Source organism: Egretta garzetta, unplaced genomic scaffold (assembly GCF_000687185.1).
Source record: "Egretta garzetta isolate BGI_Z169 unplaced genomic scaffold, ASM68718v1 scaffold526, whole genome shotgun sequence".
In the NCBI taxonomy this organism is placed as follows: domain Eukaryota; kingdom Metazoa; phylum Chordata; class Aves; order Pelecaniformes; family Ardeidae; genus Egretta; species Egretta garzetta.
In genome coordinates this window covers 1,735,533-1,756,271 of record NW_009259967.1, presented here as the reverse complement: position 1 = coordinate 1,756,271, position 20,739 = coordinate 1,735,533, and the positions used below count along the sequence as shown (strand labels likewise).

The following is a 20,739-nucleotide window of genomic DNA, read 5'->3' as shown; positions in this document are numbered from 1 at the left end:
CGGTGGGGCCGGAGCAGCCGGAGCGGAGGCGGGGGAACCGGGGGAACCGAGGGAACCGGGGCCTGCAGCGGGTCACTGCTGGCTTTACCCTGCGCCGAGGGTCCCGCTGAGCCGCTCGTAGCCGTCGCGGCAGGGAGCGCTTCTTCTCTTGGGCTCCTCGTCCCGGCTGTTTACGTGCCGCGTTAGGCTTTATTCCCCGCCTCCCGGCGACAAACCTGCCCCTAATCCTTCGGCCTGTAACCGGGCGTAGTTTGTCGTGGGATTAAACCCTGCTGGAGCGACGGGAGGTGGGTGTCGTGTGTCGTGTCTGCAGCCAGAGGCGCAAAAAAGGAGCCAAGTCTCTGAAAAAAAATGTTTCCAAGAAAAGCAAATGGAAGTGTAGTGTTGAAGGCAGGGCAGTGCTGGTAGATGCCACTAAAGTCACAGCCAGCCTCCGTGGAGAATCCCCTTACGCTACTGGGCCCTGAAGGAGGTGAAACGTGGAAAGTATGCAATTTTTCCACTTCGTTGGTTACATCATTTCAATGTCAAACTGCTATAATGAAGGCACCTTAAGCTAGGTAAATCTTTTAAGATCTAGGTTTTAGTTATGGGGGAGATGAGAACGCAGCAGTGAAACGGTTCGGTATGTTGAGATGCTTGTAGTGTGGAAGACGGCACACATAAAATGACTTTCTATGTTTTCTCTGTCACAGAGACTTTGGATTGCAGTTCTCCAGTGCAGAATAACTGAGAGAAACTCACCGAGACTATCGCTCAAACTCTGTATGCTTGACAAAGAAGTGTTAGGATGGGAAATAGTGCATTAAAAGCTCACCTGGAGACAGCACAGAAAACTGGTGTGTTTCAGCTAACGGGAAAGGGACTTACAGAGGTAATGTAACTGTCGTGGAAACGTGGCTGTTTGTGTGTATGACTGACTATTTTGGAAAGAAATTCCCATCTTATTATCATAACACGCTGTGTACATGCATTTCTCATAAATAGTGATGGGTGATATTATTTTAAAAAAATTTTTTTTTTCCTTTTTGCAGAGCAGATTTTTGCTTGCACTGTCATCTGATTGAGGATTTGTCTGTCAGGACACTTGCATGCTTCTGACTTCATGCTTTAGAGTGCATGTGTGTTCAAGAAGTACTGGTTATGATGTCGTCGTGCTTTTTAAAGAAGGGCTGTAAACTTGGGGAAGAAAAAGTAAATTTTATAACGGTGTTGTTCCCTAGAAAGATAGTCCACAATTTTTTGCATTTAGGTACTTATGCTATATTTAATTGTAGTCACATGAATGTCTGTACAGGCTGTTCACTGGGCTGGAAGTATCTTGAAAATTGTTATATTGGAAATTGTCTTGACTTTGACTCAGCTGCAGAGAAACACAGAATGTCTTGGAACCATAAGTCTAGGAACAATGCACAGCATAGCCAAAATAACTATACTGCAGTAATTTTCCATGGCTTTTCTAAACTCTCTTCTTCTACTGGCCTACCTTCTCTCTTCCCTTTTCCTCTGCCAAGCCAAAGGAGAATCAAAACCACTGGCCTATTGACCAGGACTTGCTGATGGCGATTGTCAGTTTTTCTTTTTTTCAGCTTAGTGCCAAGTGTAGATTAAAGTGGTACAGGATGTAAATAAGAATAAGGAAAATGGTTTACATAATTATTTTAAAAGGAAAGCAAGAGAAAATTTTCCCAATCCTACTCTGCTAAAATACAGAGCCATTAACTAGCTGTAGAATATTTTTAAATGACGGGCACATTTAAAAGAAACACACAAGAGGACTAAAACATAAACAAGCTTGTGTGATGGTATTCTTCCTTTTCCCTTTTTAATATAAATTCTTTGGCTTAAAAACTACTCTGCCTAGATGTTAGACTGTCTCCTTTATATCCCTTTTCCTGTCTTCAGATGAAAAAATATTTTTAAAACTATGTATTAAGCACTTTTGCCAACTTAGTTGCGCACTGTGGTGATTGGACATTGTGATACATATGACAGTACGTAATAGCCATACAAGTTTCAATTAAAATTTTAAGCTGCGTAACTTGACCATTTGAAGTTGTATCAACTATTTAAATGTATCTTTTTTCTCTCCCACAGTTTCCTGAAGATCTGCAGAAGCTAACAAGCAACTTAAGGACAATAGACTTGTCGAACAACAAAATAGAGCTTTTGCCACCACTCATTGGAAAATTTTCCTTTTTGAAGAGCCTTGTTCTAAACAACAACAAACTGAGTATGCCTGCTAATTAATATCTCCACAGATTTTTAAAATATTAACCTGACTTCTCTGATCAGAAACTGAATTTAATGATTTAACTCTCATGGGATGTAAATGGGGAGTTTAGTCACCTAAACTGAAATCTTTTGAATTCATGTACAGGAAAAAAAACCCAAACCCATAAATTCTTCAAAACCAGTTGCCAGTTTAGTAGTTTTATCAGTTTTACAGTGACATGTAAGTACTTAAAACCGTAAAACATTTCTGTGCTGTCACTTGTCTGATCTGAAGGTTTAACAGTGTCAGATGGTTTAGTACTTGCATAGAGAACAGGTAATGAAGATGATCTGTAGAAAATATTGCCGGCCACTCAATGGTTGTTATGGTTTCTGTTGGACAAATGTCCAACTTTATGGAAAAATAAGGATGAGGTGAAGAAACTAAATTTTGTATATAGTAATTGTGTATTATCTGCCTTTTTGAAAAACAAATGTAATTTACAAACCTCTTTGATTCTGTAGTGGAACTCGAGGAGTACTACAGGTTATACACGTGTGTAGGTAGAACGAGGGAGGAATGAATGCCAGCAGAGGTTGCCTGGTGAGGCTTATAAGCTGTATGATACGATAAAAATTATCTGAGAACTTACTTTTGAGTGAGTTGAGTAAAACCTTTAAAGGGCTGCAGCAGACCTGAAGCTGTGAATTCTGTGGTACTTCAACTGTCATAGAATGTATTGGCAAAGGGGTTAGTAAAGAGTGTAACTGATCGGCTAAAATCCTCTCAGAGTAGTGTTTTCAGCCTGTGAAAAAGGCAAGGTCTGCCTTGTCTGCAGGTTATTTTTAAGATATTTATGGAAGATGGCTAGAAAGCATGTGGTGTTAGTGGGCTTAAGTTTCTGTGCAGGGATTTGTGCCTTCATAGGAAAATGGGGAGGAACCCTGTGAGAAATTAGTGTAATATAACACCGTTTTCCATGCAGAAGCTTATTTGTATTAAATGGTTATGAATGTTTACTGCTTTTTCTTTAGCTCATCTCTTTGTTCTGTCATTTATTTCTAGCTGCTTTACCTGAGGAACTGTGTAAACTGAAAAAACTGGAAACACTACACTTGAATGGCAATCATTTGAGGCAGCTACCGGCTGCATTTGGACAACTGTCGGCTCTCAAAACCCTGAGCCTTTCTGGAAACCAGCTTCGGACTGTGCCTACACAACTCTGTGGTCTTCGCCACTTGGATGTGGTAGATCTTTCCAAGAACCAGATCCAAAATGTACCCGACACCGTCGGAGAATTGCAGGCTATTGAGCTCAATTTGAATCAGAATCAGGTCTGGTAACTGAGATATTACAGGCATGTAGATTTAGGATGTGGTTTATCTTGGACTTAGTATGTCCACAGAACATAAGCTGAGACTATCAAAATGTTACAGCTAAAAGACATCTCCTGGACACCAAAGAGCAAGGGGTCATATCTAGAATTTGTGTACTGATACATCTAACTGCCGGATTTGACTAACTAACAAATCCTGAATTTAATCATACAAAAAATTTGAGCAGTTCTTGAGTAGGAGTCTGATACACAGATGTGTAGGCTGTCTGTCATCATGGAAGAAAAAAAGTTATTTGGATTTTTTGACCATTATTATTGTTGCTTACACATTGTTGTTAAGTAGTCACTGTTAATGTAGTTTATATTTACAACATGGTAATTGTTTCATATTAGTCTGAAACGCAAATCACTTTAATCACTGATCGCTAACATTTTAATCGCATTTCCCTTTGTTTTTTTATTTCTACCAGATTTCCCAGATCTCGGTGCAGATCTCCCACTGTCCGCGCCTCAAAGTCTTACGTTTAGAAGAAAACTGTCTAGAACTCAGCATGCTTCCTCAAAGTATCCTCAGTGATTCCCAGATCTCACTCCTTGCAGTGGAAGGTAACCTCTTCGAAATCAAGAAGCTCAGAGAACTGGAAGGTTATGACAAGGTTTGTGTCTTTTTTTTTTTTTTTTTTAATGAAGCTTCTGGTGAAGTCCTTGCCACGTACCTCCTCACAACACTAAGCTTTTATGCTCATGAATAAAGCACAGTCTACTGGTATTGTCACTGGTACTGGATTTGTACTTCTGAAAAGAATTTCAGGAGTTCTTCAAAGACTAATTTCCTCGTAGTGTTCAGGATCAGTGTTCTTTCCTCAGCATCTTTGGGTAGCTAATGATGGCAGGTGTGTGAAGGAGTAAGTCTTGACTCTGATGGGACAAAAAATAATGGGTGCTTCCTATTATGCAGCATTCTTAACTGTTTAACGTTAGTTCATCCTTAACACTTGAGATCCGACTGTTGAGCACTGCGAGGACTTTCTTTCTCGTGTATTAATCTAAATTACAGCAAATGGCAGAAAGTTTTTTGTTTATTTTGGTTGTTTTTCTTTTTTAAATTAAAACTCTAATGGTTGTGCCTAGGAAATGCAAATATGCTTTAGATGCAGAGTGCTTTTGAGTCCGAGAGCAGAGGCTTCGCTGCTTTCAAGAGTGAATCTTGCATTAATTTCTCAATCTCAGATTTTTTTTTTGTTTTCTTTATAGTACATGGAACGATTCACAGCTACAAAGAAGAAGTTTGCGTGATCATTATTATGACCCTGTGTATTCCCAGTAAGAAGAGTTAGTGTCTGAAGCACCTGCTTCACTGACTTACTTAAACCAAGACCGATGAAGGAGATGATCAGAGTACTCCTCCTCCTCCTCCTCCTCCAGTAGTCTGATATGGTCTGTTAAGGCCACATTGAATAAACTTGAACTAGAGAACATGGGTTTTGAACTGATGAACCTGCCCAGGGGCCAGTTTTGATTTTTGTGCCACTATAGCTTTTAACACAATACATGTTCTCCTTTTCCAGGGCTTGTTCTTTAACAGAGAAGGGGAATGAGCGTTTCAAAGTTGCCAGTTCCTTTTTGTCCAGAAGCTGGCTGTTGATTTGTAAGAGGATTATTTCTCCTGGAAACATTTTTCCATGATAGCAGATGGAAGTTTTACCACCAAAGCAGATCCAAAACATTGTACGTGTTGGAGTAAGCACTATTCTACAGAGAACTTTTACAGATGAGGTTTTAGTTTATAACCTGTTGGAAGTTTTTTATGAAGCACAAATAGTTGTCACCAAGTGTTTTATTAACTGCTTCCAGTAAACAAGTCATGGTTTGAGCATCCTTCATTCATATTACTGTAGGGGCTTTCTTTTCCCATAAGCAAGAATTGCACTACGGTCTACTTCTGCTTGAGCTGTATCAAATAAAAATGAGGTTCACCTTCAGTGTATTCAGTAAAAATGTGTATTGCTGGAGAAGACACTATCCTTGCACTGACTCCTGTACAGGGCAATGCTGAAAGTTTTAGTTGTCAGCCTGCTGCTGCTGCCTTATTACCAAAAGCACCTAGAAAGAGCTAAATATGTATGCAATTTATGTAACTTATACTGAAAAGGAAAATGTACTTGTTTATTTTAGTAAATCATTTTAAAGAAATCAGTCCAAGTTCATTTGGTGTAACTGCTGCTGTTGTCACGTTAACAAGAGGTACTAAGCTATCACTTATGTACTTGGTTCCATCAGTTGTTGGTAAAAGCTACACTTCAACTGGAAACATTCTCTGCTCAGACATGCTACTTCGCTCCAGTTTAACATTTATCAGGCCCCTTCTGTCTATTCAACAAACATCTATGAGAGAGAATAGATTAGAACATTTAAAAATTATGAAGTTGGCATCACTACTAAAAATTCTTACTGCTGTTGGAAGTATTTGAGATAGCAAGTAATTTCTCTTGTTTACACACACCTTTGGTTAGTGCATTGATAAACCTTTTGATTACACTGTGGGGCTCCTTTGCTACCTTGGAGTTATGACAGCTATCAAAAATTTTGTAAAGCAAGAGGGAGAAAACACCATGCAAAATACTGAATGGTGCTAAGTTAGTCCTGGATTAGCCAAATTTGTTTCAGAACAGAGGAAGAGTATTTCTCTTTCAAGGGGAGGGAAAAGAGAGTGACTGACACCCTCACATTTTAGGTCATAGCAATAACTGTTACCACTTTACTTCATAGAGCACTGTTCTGTACATTTCAGCACTACACACAATCTAGTAGTAGTTTTATATTGTGTTTCTCCATTTTCCCTTCTCACCACACCCTCTCTACAAATGACACTGTAAACCTATTTTATTTCCATGCACAATTGTACTTGCAGCTTTTTAGTTTTGGAATTCTTGAGATAGAAAGCATTACCCTAGTTAACAGCTTGAACCATTCATGTATTCTGTGTCAGACCCGTTTTACACGCTCTCCAGTTTTCCACTGCAGTAAGATAGGTACACTTCATCCGTTTATTCAATCAATACAGAGACCATGGATTGCTGTTTCTAGTGCAGCAAAGGTGAATTAGCAACTGCAAAACCCACTGCATTGTGTAGACAGGGAATTGTTTCAGCATATAGCCTTCACAGAGGAAAGAGTTCTGCAAGTTGTTCTGCTGCAGTTCATACTACAGCTGCCCCTGTGTTGAGAGGCTTAACTCATCTTTTAAGGAAGAATTCACCAGCTGTCGTGGTTTAAAGTGTACCTATGGGACACATGCTGTATGCTCAGAAAGGTTACATATGCAGGCTGTCTCTAATTTTTTATGTCCCCCCCCTAATTACTAGTAGAAATACACTAGGCAGCCCCATGGTAGTGTAAGTACATCTATATCCCCGATATGCCACTCTCTCCTGCAGCTCTGAAGTGCTGCAAGTCAGTACAAGCCTGTGTTCCACCCGCTGCCACCGCCCCCCTCTCCAAGAGCATCCTGTGAATCTGAGGCTCAAACATCAGAGAAAACAGAATTCTGAATTGCTTTGCAGGTGAAATTGCATTGGCAGTAGGTTAACTCACTAGATTTCACCTATTGGACTAGGTATTTGCTAGGCGTCTGTTACCAACACTTGACTGGAGAGCTTTATTCTGCTTAGTTCCTTTATCATCTTGAAGTATAGTCCCATGTCAAATCATAGTCTTTCAAAGAAGAGATGGACACACTTAGAATCATAGAATCGTTGAGGTTGGAAAAGACCTTTAAGATCAAGTCCAACCGTTAACCTAACCCTGCCATCCCACCACTAAACCATGTCCCTAAGCACCTCATCTTCCCATCTTTTAAATACCTCCAGGGATGGGGACTCGACCCCTTCTCTGGGCAGCCCATTCCAATGCTTGACAACTTGATATTTTGAAGGTAGGTGACATTGACTATGCAGGAATGACAACTAGAGTGTTAAAAAAAAAAATCAAGATATTCCTCTCTTCCAAACTACAGCCATTCCTTTGTTAGCATTAGGATTTCTGTGAAATAAAAATAGAAGGGAAACTTCCTAGTTGCATAGTAGCAACTAATTCTGCCAAGTTTTTCAAGGACAGGAAACTAAACAAGGACGCTTCCAAGAGAACACAGTTTTAAAAACACATTCAGTTATAAAGGTATGTATTTTTTGTGCATAATATATAGTTTAACAATCAAAAGCAGAAACTGTAAACCTTCATTCTTAATGGCATTCAGAAATACAAAGATGTACAAGTGCTGATTCAATCCCAGAGATACGGAAGTGAAGCATCTATTCTATAGACAACAGTAAGACAATCCAAGAAGCAGAATGTGTTGTTCGCTAACATAAAGGCACCAACTTACTCACAGATTTGGCTCTTGCTGCATCAGAAAATAGTACTGATAACCCAATAATACTTGAGCTCAGAGTCTCAGAAAGCAAGTATTTCCTTGTGTGGTATTCATTGCAATATCAGGGTTCTGATACACCAACCACAGCATTCTCTCAGCCAACATGCTAATTTGTTGTTACAGCTCAGGGAAGTTAAGACCATCGACTTGTAATGGCAAGGAAGAAAAACATTCCAGTGTTTGGAATGTCCGGATGCTACGGAGCAGGTTTGCCCTATTGTAAGCAGAATAAGGTAATTGCTTCTGTTTCAGGAGAGAATCATAATTAAATAATGTATGCTTTGCTTTCACAACCAGCAGCAAGTATTCCTTCAGTTAACCTGAAGTTTATAAGAAGGAGGAAAGAAAGCACACAAATCCCTTATGCCTTCCCATGCAAGTGGTTGTTTGGAGTTTACTATGCAATGTTCTTAAAGGCACTTCTTTGCTACTTGTGTTTTTAAGCACATAATTTTCATTACTAATGGGGTAGATAATGAGCTTTTAAAATTCATTAGCTTTCCAACAATTACTGGAAGCCAGACAGAAGCCAACACACAATACTGAAGCATCCAGCCCCTAAAAATTACTTTACCTTATTCACATAAAACAGTGTACCACTGGCCTATTTATTACATGCAGCAACTCCATCCTTTGGTCAGGTTTGGTTTTTTTGGGGTGGGGGGGGTGGAGAGTAGGGGTGTGTACATGGGTTTTGGGGTGTTTCCCCCCCTTCTTTAAATATCAAGTTATCCTGGGGGTGAACTGAGAATATACCTGTAATACTGATTGTATTTCTACTGAAAAAACAAAACACTTCACACATTCAGCAGATTAGTGTTATCTCTCTAGCCCTGGGGTTTATTATTAAAGGCTACATGATACTTGTGGACTGTCCTTCCAAACCACCACGTCATAATGCTATTATTTTTAATTATTCCTCCAATCAATTTGAAGATTTTTGCCATCTAACACTGAGTATCACGGGTTAGTCCAAAGCATCATTTCCACCTTGAAAACAGACATAATATATTGCTGGGCAGAGTTGAAGTTATACAGGTCACTTGCAATTTACTTGCCAAAACCAAAAAGGTCAAGAAAATCCTGCGGATAAATCTGATAATATAACAGTAAAACCAAAATGTTTTTCCTCTTCACAGGAAGAAAGCTTTACCTCACCTGGTCAGAAACTCCTCTGTTCTGCAACAGAAGGGGAACATCTTAATTGCAAGCAACTTGGACATGTAATATTTCCAATTGCCAGTCCCAAAGTCTGCAATAAGAAACCAGTCCAGAATCCATTTAGAACTAGCATACAGTTCTTACATAGGTACTGCTTCCTCTAGACCTGTGACAAAGAAGTTTTATAATAAGCTTCTCCGTTTCCAGTAGGTTTAAGAAGCTCCCCCAAAATCACTGCTGAGAAGAAACTCTGCACAAGATTTCAGTCATTATTTTGCGCTAGAAAAAGGCATAGACTGAACTCCAGTGAAAACTGACCAAAATAGAGTATGATATGGGATGCAGGAAAGCTGCATGCTTTCCTACTCAGTTTCTTCCAGTTAAGATGCATCATTCAAACACTTAAAATAACCTTTAGATGAGTGGCATAAAATTTTCCATCAAATAAGTACTTTAGGGAGACAGTTTTATTTTCCTCTACTCACATGTGCATGGAGTTTAGGTCAGGTATATATACACACCCCAAATACTAACAGAACAATGCATCATAATTTCCTAGTCATGGCCTCCAAACCAATGGCAATTTACAATAAAGAATTGGAAACCTGTATGCCCCTCCAGTTACCTTTACATTAAAGTTCATGTGTTTAGGAAGTGTTTTTAAAGCCCTCAACCCACAAGAGTCAGTAGTGGGCCTCTTCAATTCTGTAATCTACAAACTCAACCCCAAACCAATTGTGTGGTTTGAACTGTAAAACTATAGTTAGCCTGCTAGAGATAGAAGTCAGACAATATTCACCAAGTTCCTGTTTTAGTGAAGACAACCAACTTATGAGGTATTTCAAACAGTGCAAAGTGCCCTCTCCAACTTTCCACAACTGTGAATTCAGGTTACCCTGCTTGTTCAACTTCAATAAAGGGCTGTATTTTGGGGGGTGGGGGAAGAGACTGGGATGGGGGAGTAAAACACGCAAGAAGATTCTCAAAGCCATAACACTTTTAGCCCTGAGCAGTTTAAAAAAAAGTGAAGGCAGATGAGTAGGAGGAAGTTATGTTGGCTGCTTTCTTGGAGTCAAGGCCATGTTTACATGAAGCAATAAAAAAAATAAAAGAAAATTAATCCCTATAGAAAGGGTACTGCTTCATTTTTCCCAGCCCCTCTTATTTCAGAATAGGAGAAGTTTCACAGATCCATGAATACGGTGGCTTGCAGCTGGAGAGACAGTGTCATTGAACAATGACAGCAGGCTTTAATTCTCAATTAGTTTCTTGGCTCTGATGTTGGCTTGCTCAATGCGTTCTCTGTTTGTATCAGCCTGAAAGAGACAAATTCATAGGTCATTTGCAGACTTCATGCAAAACTATTTAAAAATTCAAACTGACATGAACTTCTGAATTGTAGGGTATTATCATTGCGGTACACAGAAGGGGAGCAGCTTTTCTAAACTAGAAGTAATTTTTTTAAAGTTTTTTTTTTTTAAGCCAGCATCGGTTCTCAATTTTGGCAGAAACAGAATCAGGAGAAATAGTTTAGTCTTTAGCTGACCCTCAAAGCATACAGTAGCTTACTTCAGCAAATCAGGAAGAATAGTAACACAACAAGGGGATAAAAATTCCCTCTCCAAGTGTTTAGACATCTTAAGGACCTCTGCAGAGCAACTTAGTTGCTAGGGACTAGAAGTAATCGTCAAAACTGAAAGTGACCTATGGGCATAAAGGAGCTTTGAAATAATTCCCTGATTATCCAGCCTGCATTGGGGAATGAGCAGGAGGGGTAAGAAGCACAAAACTAGCCTCTACCCTCATCATGAGGAGTAGAACGCCTAAGAAGCTCTACCCATGCCATGTATTAGCCATTTCACACCTTCATCTTGCAGTGGGCTGGGAAGAGGACATTGCCAGTTCAAGCCCTTCCCTCCTGTTCTTTCCTTCCTGCCCTTCAAATCAAGGGTTGGGGAGGGGCTTATCTTATACTATAGATAAGCGAGGATCCAACCTGTTAATAACACTTTGTAAACACATTGATCTAGCTACCAGATCCTCTTCCGAGAAAAAGCCAGTAACAAACTTTTAGTAGGAGTTTATTTCAGACTAGGAGTCCTACATAACACTGCAGGCTACCAAAAGCCACCCAGTCAAGCCTATATACTTCCCAGGTTAGTTGGAATTTTTAATCTTTTTAAAAATAAAAGCATCAACTCTTCTGCAGTTAGGCTTAATATTGCTCTTCGTTTCTCTATATGGTACTGTCCTTTAGAGATCTACATTCAACATTTTCATTTGGTTTCCACACTGTTCACTAGATTAAAAAACAGTTAATCAGTTCAAATACCCTCAGACAGGTTGCCAGTCTCAAAGCCAGGAATTGCACTTAAATTTTTATTGCTGTTTTGTAAAGCAATTCTAACTTGTTCACATTATATTTAAATAGTTAGTTAGGCTCAATCAGCAAGATTTATTCAGACCACTGAAATGAAAGGGCATCAGGCCAAAACAGGTGCTCAAAACTACCAGAAACTCTAATGCTGCTAAAACCAGTAATTCCCACTTGCAGTTAATTTGACCAGGCAATTTTCAGTCCACTTTATAAGATCTAAGTATGTCACACCTCATTTTGAACTATGATTAACCTTTTCTAGTGTTCTTTAAAATGTTAGCGTTCTTTTACTTCATAATCACCTCAGACCTACAGTTTCAAGGAACAGTGAAAGACAAGGCATTCTCCATGAGATCATGCTGACATTGGTACAATCAGCATTTGTCAGACTAGCTCTGTATATTTGAGAAAATCCTGTTCCTCTTACTTTTAACCCTACTGGGCATTTCAGTGATATCTAACTTCCTATTTTGTCTTAATTTTGTTATTTTACAGCAATTGTTGTCAACTTCTGCTTTTTAAAAATCTTTTAATAGACACTATTCATTAAAGCTTTTGTTTCCTTTTTTAACAAGGATGCCTATAAAAGAACTTCTACTCATTTCAGAATATGGGCCCCCCCCCCCCCCCCCCATTTATATATTTTTAATCTGTTTTGAGAAGTTAATCTTTAAAGCAATAAAATTAGAAGATGCTACTGGCTATGACAAGCTTTATGTGCAGATGAGGGCAGAACATGCCCCCGTGCACCCACCCTATTATTCTGAAGTCTCTCCAGCCCCAATATTAACCTGTCCATGAGAATTAGGGCAATGAATTATCTGTGTTTTATTTTACATTCAATGACTACAGTGACTTCTTACGAATTCGAGAAGAATCTTGCTATTATTAAAAATACCTATTCCCTACCACATACAAGATACCCTGCAAACAACAATCCCCCAGTTATACCTCCAGTAAATATCTGCCCTTCTGATCCAATCAAGTTTAGTTGTTTTCAGTGACCTGTGCTGTATTTTACTTGCTGTATGTTACTTCTCAGTAACAGCCTCTAAGCTGAAGGCAGAGAACACCTTTGACACTTACTTTTACATTTATCCGGTCTATTTGTTTATTCTGGGCATCAATCTCATTGCCCATATCCAAAGCCATGTTCTTCAAATTCCCAAGAATGTTTCCCACTTGAGCAAGATTTTCATCCATTTCATCTTCTCTGGCATCATTTGTTATTCTGTTCAAATCATTAAGACAATAGTTACAAGAATCAAAAACTTGTTCTTCCCTACCCTAAATTTACCTTAATAGAAATTGCACAGTTATCTGACAGGCAATATATTCAAACCAAGGTATGTCTTTCCCCTTTTAAAACCCCACGTATTCCAAGCAAGCAGTCCACCTGGGTGGACTAAGGGTGCTAAGCTAGCCTTAGATTTTAAAGTAACAGCTACCAAAGGAAATTTAAGACATGAGTTCATCCTAAATACGCTTTATGACAATAAAAGTCCTTGATATTTTCCAACAGTCCCCTCAGTAACTGAGCATTAAGCTCTATAGTCCTCACATCCAGAAACAGACTGATAATACCACCACTATGAAAAAAAATTAAAGTTTAAGATGAGCACTACAATACTGGAAGTGTAGGCACCTGCAGTCTCCTCTCCAAGCAGCAACAATTCCTCCAAGCAGTAAAAAAAACCCAACTTACTATTTAGCAACTTCACCTAAAATGCATCTGAAAAGCTGACAACTGCTAACTTGCGATTTCTGCATCTGAGATGGAAAAACATGAAGCAAACCTTGTAATATATCCACCACTTGGTCCTCCAGAAGTCTGAGGCTGCTGATGATTTATACTTCTTGGTTGCATGGATATCACATGATCTGCAGAGTTCTCCGTTCCATCTCCCCAGGTTGTTCTGTATGCCTTGCTAGCCTCGAAGTTCTTTGTCCTATGTCGTAAAAATAAGAAATCTTAACTGCTACATCAGAAGTATGGCTTCCTGACTGAAAATCTGTATTAATCTAGGATTTTCAGAAACTTTGTCGTGTGCCTGAAAGATTAAATTTTCTATAGACAAAGCCTTGTCTATACAATAGAATTTCTTATAGTGGGATAGTACAAACATAACTTGAGTTACTCTAGGAACAATGGTTAATTTGGTCTTAAGTTTCAATACAAGCACAGTAATTTCCTTAATGTACTTTACCAGAAGAGGGGAAGCTTATGACAGTAACCGGAAAGCTTGTGCTGTCATAAGATAAAGTTGCATTCACAACGAGTTAGTCTAGAGTCAGGATTAGTTACTTTTCAGGGAAAAAATGGGGATGAAGAAAAAAAACTCCCTCAAATACAAGTAGCTATAGTATGCAAGAAAGCCATTAAATTTCTACTGCCTCTTTGTAATACATTTTCTGTTGCCAAGTCTGTTTTTTAAAGTTAATGTTTCTCAGGTTAATTTTGATTATGAAATAAGAGTAACCATGTCTAAATAGCTCCTTTATTCTGCAATTCAGTTGCACTAACTCCATTAAAGCAACAAATAATCCAGACTCCACTGCCACTTTTCTGCTTCTTTAAAAGCCTGTGAAGGGAAATCTGTAGTGTCTGTCAGTATGTCTAACTTTACAATTACAGGTAATTTGGGTATCTGTAGTGCCTTTCAGTAGCCCAGATGTTTCACGTTTGAAGAGGTGTGAAATTAGCTGTAATGAAGAAATATTCCCCTCATTCTTCTGGCATTTCTCTAATTGAAATGGTATTTCACAGGTCAGATACGATGATAAGTAATCTAGTATCATCAAGGGGAAGAAATGGAATAATTTCTCTTGTTCATAATGGAATTATTGCACCCAGCAGAACTCTTAAGAAAAGTAAACTAGTCAATGCTAGCTCCTTGTGCATACACAGGCTTAAAGATCTCTTTAGGTTTACTGCAGCTAGATTGAGCAGTATATTTTCATCTCATTCATACTAAAGCCACAACAGCAGGAAAGTTTTGTATGCTTGGCTTCTGGATTAGCAAAGTCTTAGGTGCCAGAGGTAAATGTGAGGAATTTATTGACCAAAACCAAGTGGCCCGAAAACTATTTGCAATTCTGAAGTACACTGGTAGAAACAGGATTGTTGCTCAAACTAAGCACAGTTAAGAACAAAACTTCTCACCACCTGTTTTTTTATTTTAAGAGCTGTTTTACAAATTATTATACATTCAATTTTCTCACATTTCATTTCATTTAAGACTCAGTAAGACAATTTATACAACCTGTCAAACCAGCAAGGGCTCAAGCAGTTGTTCAACATTTCCACAGCCAATACACTCTGTAGTAATTGACATTTTCTATTCACATAAGTATTACAACACACCACAGTCACAAGGAGACCTGCACACAGACATCATGCACATGCAAGCACAAATCCAACAGAAGCATCACTTCAGACAGCTGGTACATCTGCACTAGTAAGACTGACCTTGTCCTAAAATCCGCTTTCACCAGTTAAGTGTATACAGCTTCTTATCCTAGTCTTCGTTTTTAGAAAGCAAGCATCAGTGTTAGGAGAAAATGGAGAAGAAAGAATAGTAAAGACCAGCAAACAGGTAAATTGCTATTAGTAAATAGATTCTATTAAGGGTACAGCCAGTATTTTGTGTTTTCACAAAGCTTTTTAAAATAATCCAAGCCTAGGAGAAATGAGAAAAGCAATATTTAATTCAGCAAGTGTTCCAATTTAGCTTTATGAAAAAATAAAGCTTTGGCAATAACTGGTTGAGAAATAATTCTGACATTGACAGAAGGAAATTGATGTGCTAGCAGATATATGAAAGGCATTCACAGCTCCTTCATTGCCCTCTACTAATCTATTAGATTTTTCTGCACATTACTGCCCATTTTGGTACACAATTCATTACTTCTTCTAATGTTATCTATGTATTTGGAGTGCCACAGGAGTTCACAAATTCTGAGCTTGCTCAGCATCAATAAGCTGCTTAGCTTTGGTGAAATAAGCCTGTCAACTACAGAAAACAAAGACTGAGCATGTCAAAATGCTCAAAGCCCATCAGCTTGTTAAAACTAATATAAAGCAGTAAGCACACCTATCTAGAAGTCAGGACAGAACTATCTGCCTTTTCAAGGTACTAAAGCTCTAAGACTTTCAGCCTTAGAAACCACATTCATATCCATCCTAAGTGATCCTCGAAGTATTATTCTGTTGGATAAGCAGAGTTCAGCTACTCCAAAGATTTACCTGTATTTCTGCTACCTCTCAGTTGAATAATAAGGGGTTTTTTGCTGATGCTTAAGAGCTAAAAATGAACACACAAACACACTATTCACGTCAGTTGTCACACTCTTAAAATAACTTATTTCTTCTTTACTTGGAAGAACTGTGATCGCATCCAATTCACACCAATCAATCTGATACTTTGCTGCTTAAATATAAACCTCCAAAAAATTTGTTTTCCTTATAATACTGATTTCTGATCATTGTTTAGGTGTTTCAAGTACAAATCAAGCATCATAAAAAAAGATTAGATTACTCTTGAATATGGTAGCCATAACACTGACACTTAAAGGTGCTGCAATGCAGGTCTGCAAGAATTTATGTAGCGACTAGTGAAGGATTAAAGCTTTAACACCAAAGTCTGTTCTCCTACTCTCTTCCTCCCTAGAGCACGAACAATTTTTAAATGCCTAGAGAACCAATATTGCTTTCCTTCTCCAGAACAGAAGTTTCCTTGCTTTTAAGTTAGCACAAAAGTACTTTTCAAAAAACCCACAAGTTTTGCAGTCAAATTTCTAACAGACAGGCACTTACATATAGCTATTTGCAGTCCAGTTTGGTCTCATCTGTATGGACACTTATAGTATTCTACCACATACAAGCTTTAATAAGACTAAGGCACAATTGTGCAGTATGTTATGCAGTGAAAGGGGCACAATATATGGTTAGATGCAAGTAAGTTTTAGCTGTTCTCATACAATTTTAAAGAGTATACCTCTACAAACCAAAACAGTCACCTTTCCTAGAGATTCAGCATTTTTAATTAGCTCTTTTATTAGAGACCACCTCCCATTACAGTAGCTACTGGAAATATTCTATTCTAGAACTTCAGAGCCAAGTACCAATTTAACTGACCTGTTACAAGGACAGACACAGAGCCCACAACATTTGTTGAGCTCTGTCAGAGTCTTCTCTGCTTCTCTCATATCCTTATTTATCTGGTCCATGCCTTCTTCTATGCGATTTAGTTGTTCTAGAAAAGAAACAAGTAACCTGAATAAACATGGATCAGGGGATGGTAGGTATGAGATATTAACATTTCTTTTAAGTAGGAACTTACAAGTCTCAGTTCTATCTTTATACTATGACCAATACCTTTTTTCTTTCCTGCCTTTTGGTATTTTTAAACTTTATTTTAAGATAGATTAAGTGATAAATTTTGTTTACTACATTAAGGACCTGTCCTTAGAGCAGCACTTCTGTTGCAGCTTTTAGAATAAATGCAAACAGTTACATTCATGCTAAGGTGGAGAGAAACTACTTCTGTAGCAGAGGCTGTATTACAGTGTAACTAACATGGTCTCTCAACTACTTTAAAACATCTTTTAAATACTACAAACACATGGGAATAATCAATTACCAAATCTTATTTTCATATAAGTAGTCTTTAATAAGCCTTGAGTTTCAGCAACAATTCTTGCTTTTTTTTTTTTTTTTTTTACAGGCATAAAATTGATTTTTAGTGTTAGAGGGGAAGAAGGAAGAACTCACCTCCTTGTTCATCCAGCATGGTGATAGTTTTGATGCCAACATCCTGGGACTGCAGAAAGAAATTAATTCGCAGATATAAAACCCGATTTCAATAGAGCAGTGCAAAATCAGAAGGGTTCTATAGTAAATTTGAGAAGCCAACCAAGTTCATAATAAAACACTGTGCTAGGAATAACTTCTGTAGTAAAGCTACATTAAGTTTCAAATTAGATCCCGTGTTAGGCTGATGATACTCTTATTTGCTACACAATTATTGTGGGGTTTTGGTGAGGTTTGTTTTTTTTTTTTACATTACAACAAGATTGAACTACAACAACATCAGGCTAAAAAAAGTAAACCTAGCTGTGCCTTGTTTTGACAAGTGGCATTTAGTTCATTCTTTATCCCTACACTCTTTTATAGGGCTGACAAGGCCTTTAGTCCCAGAACAGAGAATAAAAGAAAGCAGAACAATGCCCGCAAAAACCATTCTTGAGAATTCAGCAGAATAGATCAAGAAGAGAATAGCCCATCACTAGTTTTAGAACAAAGCAAAAGAAATTGGCAGTGAGGAATACACTGAGTATTAGTGTAGGTGAGGAATACAGTACAGCTCTTCACTGGCTCAGAGTCTTTAATCTAGCACGCAAGTTGCACCCATGCTTTACTGTAAACTGGCAGCATAGAACTGTCTATGGTAGGAGGTATTTTAGCTTCTATGAACCACCAAACAGTGATACCAAGAGAAATTATGTTGGCTCATTACATGTTCTTAATGTTTGTGTTTGAGAGGTAATCATTAGGCTATGCCAATTTCAAATGTGTCACTGGTAACAGTGGCATCTTCAGTTCTACAGCAGCCTGCTACTGGCTGGACAGTGAGTACAGGCTCTAAAGCAGTAGCGACCAAACACTAGTCTTTATTAATCGGATTCTTTTTTACTGTTCTCACACTGACAATAAATTACCTCGTGTCTTCAGCACTGTAAGTCTGGGCATTAGCTTTGAATGGCATTACTGCTTGGTCTCTGGATTCCCATTTGTCTGTGGCATATCCACATAGTAGCAAAATTGTCTTGCTGAACCAGTTAAGCTTTGTTAAGGCTACCAGAGCCAACTACCAGCCACCTTGTCTTACTCCCTACCAACAAGATGCTCTATCTTTTGAAATTACAGCATCAAAAGTAAACTTTCAGCCCTTCAGTGTAGAGGAACAGATTCCTCATATAAAGTCACCTAGGTAAACCCAAAACACAGATTTGTTTCCAGTAATGTACAAGGGCGTTAAGCATTTCATCATCATACTTACTTCAAAGTTTAAACAGATGAGCAGATTGTAAGAAGGTGTATGTAGAACTACTTTTGTTTAGAATCAAAAGCAGCTCTACCCCCTACTACCCCACCTGAGCCCTAACCTCCTCCTCAAAGCAAGACATTTTCACACTGTTCACAGGCAAAGCAAGCTAAAAGACAAACCCATGATGTTATGAGGAGCAAGTGATGCAGCAGCCAAAGCCATAATTGACCATCACAGAAGGATTTTTGTAACTGATATGTAGCATTGGAGATTAGGCCATTTTACTCGACAGAGACAGGTAAAAAGGATATTGATCCTTCTGTAATCTGACTTTACATAATGTGAAAAACATCAGGTTTAAGTCATTTCAACTCTACTATGGAATTAAAGCAGCAGCTTCTAATAATGAAGTATGTGCCTCAAAAACAGTTTGAGAAGGACACAAAAATGATTAAGATCACTTTGTGATAGTTAACATGTTGCTTCTTATACCTAAACTTAATAAATCCCCAGAGAATTAAAAAGCTTTTCCTTACCTCAATGGCCAAGCCAAGAATCCTCCTTGTGCTTTCCAAAGACTAGAAAGAGAATTTCAAAATGAGTGTGTCAACAGTATACATCAGTGTTGGAAAGTTGTCTTTACCAGTTCATTGCATTCAGGCAACTAGTAAAGAAAGGCTCATCAGCCTGCCTACACAGTCATAGTGGCAGCATACTAGAGTTTTTCAGTAGCTGATAAACACCTGGGTGTTTGTACTCACTAGTACTTTGCTTATCTTATTGGAAAGTCATTATAAAAGAAAATATATTCAATGAATTTTAGCTAAATAAAAAAAGTCATGAAGTTTCAACACGATTAAGTCTTCACTCCAGTATTTACCAAGTAAAGTGAGAGTTTGAAACATTCAGCTATACCCTTGCAGAATCACTACCCTATACAATATTTATTTTTAAAAGATATTGTAATCTTGGCAGACAAATACTGTAATCCCAGGATGGCTTCCTACAATATTTACCTCATCAGTGACCTGGTTGGCCCTCAGCTGAATTTCTTCAGGCGATAGTTCAGCCATGATGAGGAACTATTTCTTGCAAGTAATCACTTGAAAAGAGAATCTTCCCCCTGTAATAAGAGATATTAAGCATTCGAATTATCCATTTATCAGTATTTTGAGCTGAAACTAGAAGACAGTTCAAAGAATGAAAGCCTACACATTTAATTCTGCTTAGTACGACACCTCGTTAGGACTAGAATCATAATTTGGTTGGAAAAGAGCTTTAATATCAAGTCCAACTGTACCTGTCCACTACTAAACCCTGTCTCTAGAAGGCACTAAAAGAATTCTTCAGCTGATATGACACAACAGAGAAGCTAAAAGAAATGCAGGAACAATCAGTATGTGAAATAGTTTCCTTTCCAAGACTTGGCTTCCTAAACATTGTTTGAAAACTCTATCTATTGTTAGTTTAAGGTAAGAATCAGGAAACAAAAGTCTTAAATTAAAAGCGTCTCCATGCTGGAAAAGCACATTGGTTTACCCAGTAATGCAGAAAGGAATTCATTAAGGCCTTTAAGTTGCTAGCATAAGCTTTAAGTGTTCTTCCCATTCTCTTTGAGGGCCTTCAGACAGAAGGGGAGACACTTTCACAGACCAAGCACCACCTAAAATTATTCCAGTAACACTCTAGAAATAGTTGTTCTTATGTTATGGTTAATCCCTCAAATACAAAAGGATCTGCAAAAGTTAAATGATAGCTCTAACTCTGGCAAGGATTTTCAAATCCACCTTCCTCATAATAAAGATAGGATCAAGATTTCTATAACTTAAGTCCCAACACACCATGATTTAACTTTGCTATAAACATGAGATGTATTTTTGCCTGAGGAGACAAGAGGAAAAAGCAAGCCCATCAATACATCTATTCTTATCAGAGCCATTTTTTCAGAGCTAAGAATCTGCATTTTTTGCTAGAGGAATGGTAATCAAGCCAGCACTCCTAGCAATAGGGAAACAGCTCCCAGGCTATACAAAAATTTAATGAGATAACACATAAGAGGGTGTTTTTTCTCCAATGCATTTTCCCCTTAACTTTAGATTAATTCTTGCTCTTCCACGAGTAGCTTCCAGTTAAGTTCACATTATCCATTGAGATCACTCCACACTTCCT

General features: G+C 38.2%; 2 protein-coding genes across 4 annotated transcripts in view; one reads left to right on the top strand and one right to left on the bottom strand.

Annotated features, from left to right (window-relative positions):
* Positions 1-184: 184 nt before the first annotated feature.
* Positions 185-5,044, top strand: LRRC57 (leucine rich repeat containing 57). Of its 3 annotated transcripts, none has more exons than XM_035895757.1 (6): positions 185-287; positions 696-874; positions 2,098-2,233; positions 3,281-3,549; positions 4,022-4,207; positions 4,806-5,044. In XM_035895757.1, the coding sequence occupies exons 2-6, from the start codon at positions 791-793 to the stop codon at positions 4,845-4,847; spliced, it is 717 nt and encodes a 238-aa protein (XP_035751650.1). In that variant the 5' UTR covers positions 185-287; positions 696-790; the 3' UTR covers positions 4,848-5,044. The 3 variants fall into 3 exon arrangements, with proteins under 3 accessions (XP_035751650.1, XP_035751651.1, XP_009638534.1); XM_035895758.1 differs by lacking the exon at positions 185-287 and adding an exon at positions 450-486; XM_009640239.2 differs by lacking the exon at positions 185-287 and having other exon boundaries at positions 668-874.
* Positions 5,045-7,714: 2,670 nt separating this feature from the next.
* Positions 7,715-20,739, bottom strand: part of SNAP23 (synaptosome associated protein 23) — a 14,048-nt gene continuing 1,023 nt past the window's right edge. The window contains exons 2-8 of the mRNA XM_009640237.2: positions 19,587-19,695; positions 19,107-19,148; positions 17,295-17,343; positions 16,659-16,776; positions 13,318-13,470; positions 12,608-12,752; positions 7,715-10,460 (exon numbers count right to left, since the gene is read on the bottom strand). Of these exons, the coding sequence (XP_009638532.1) occupies positions 10,395-10,460; positions 12,608-12,752; positions 13,318-13,470; positions 16,659-16,776; positions 17,295-17,343; positions 19,107-19,148; positions 19,587-19,643 (630 nt within the window). The 5' untranslated portion in view covers positions 19,644-19,695 and the 3' untranslated portion in view covers positions 7,715-10,394. The remainder of the gene's footprint in view (positions 10,461-12,607; positions 12,753-13,317; positions 13,471-16,658; positions 16,777-17,294; positions 17,344-19,106; positions 19,149-19,586; positions 19,696-20,739) is intronic.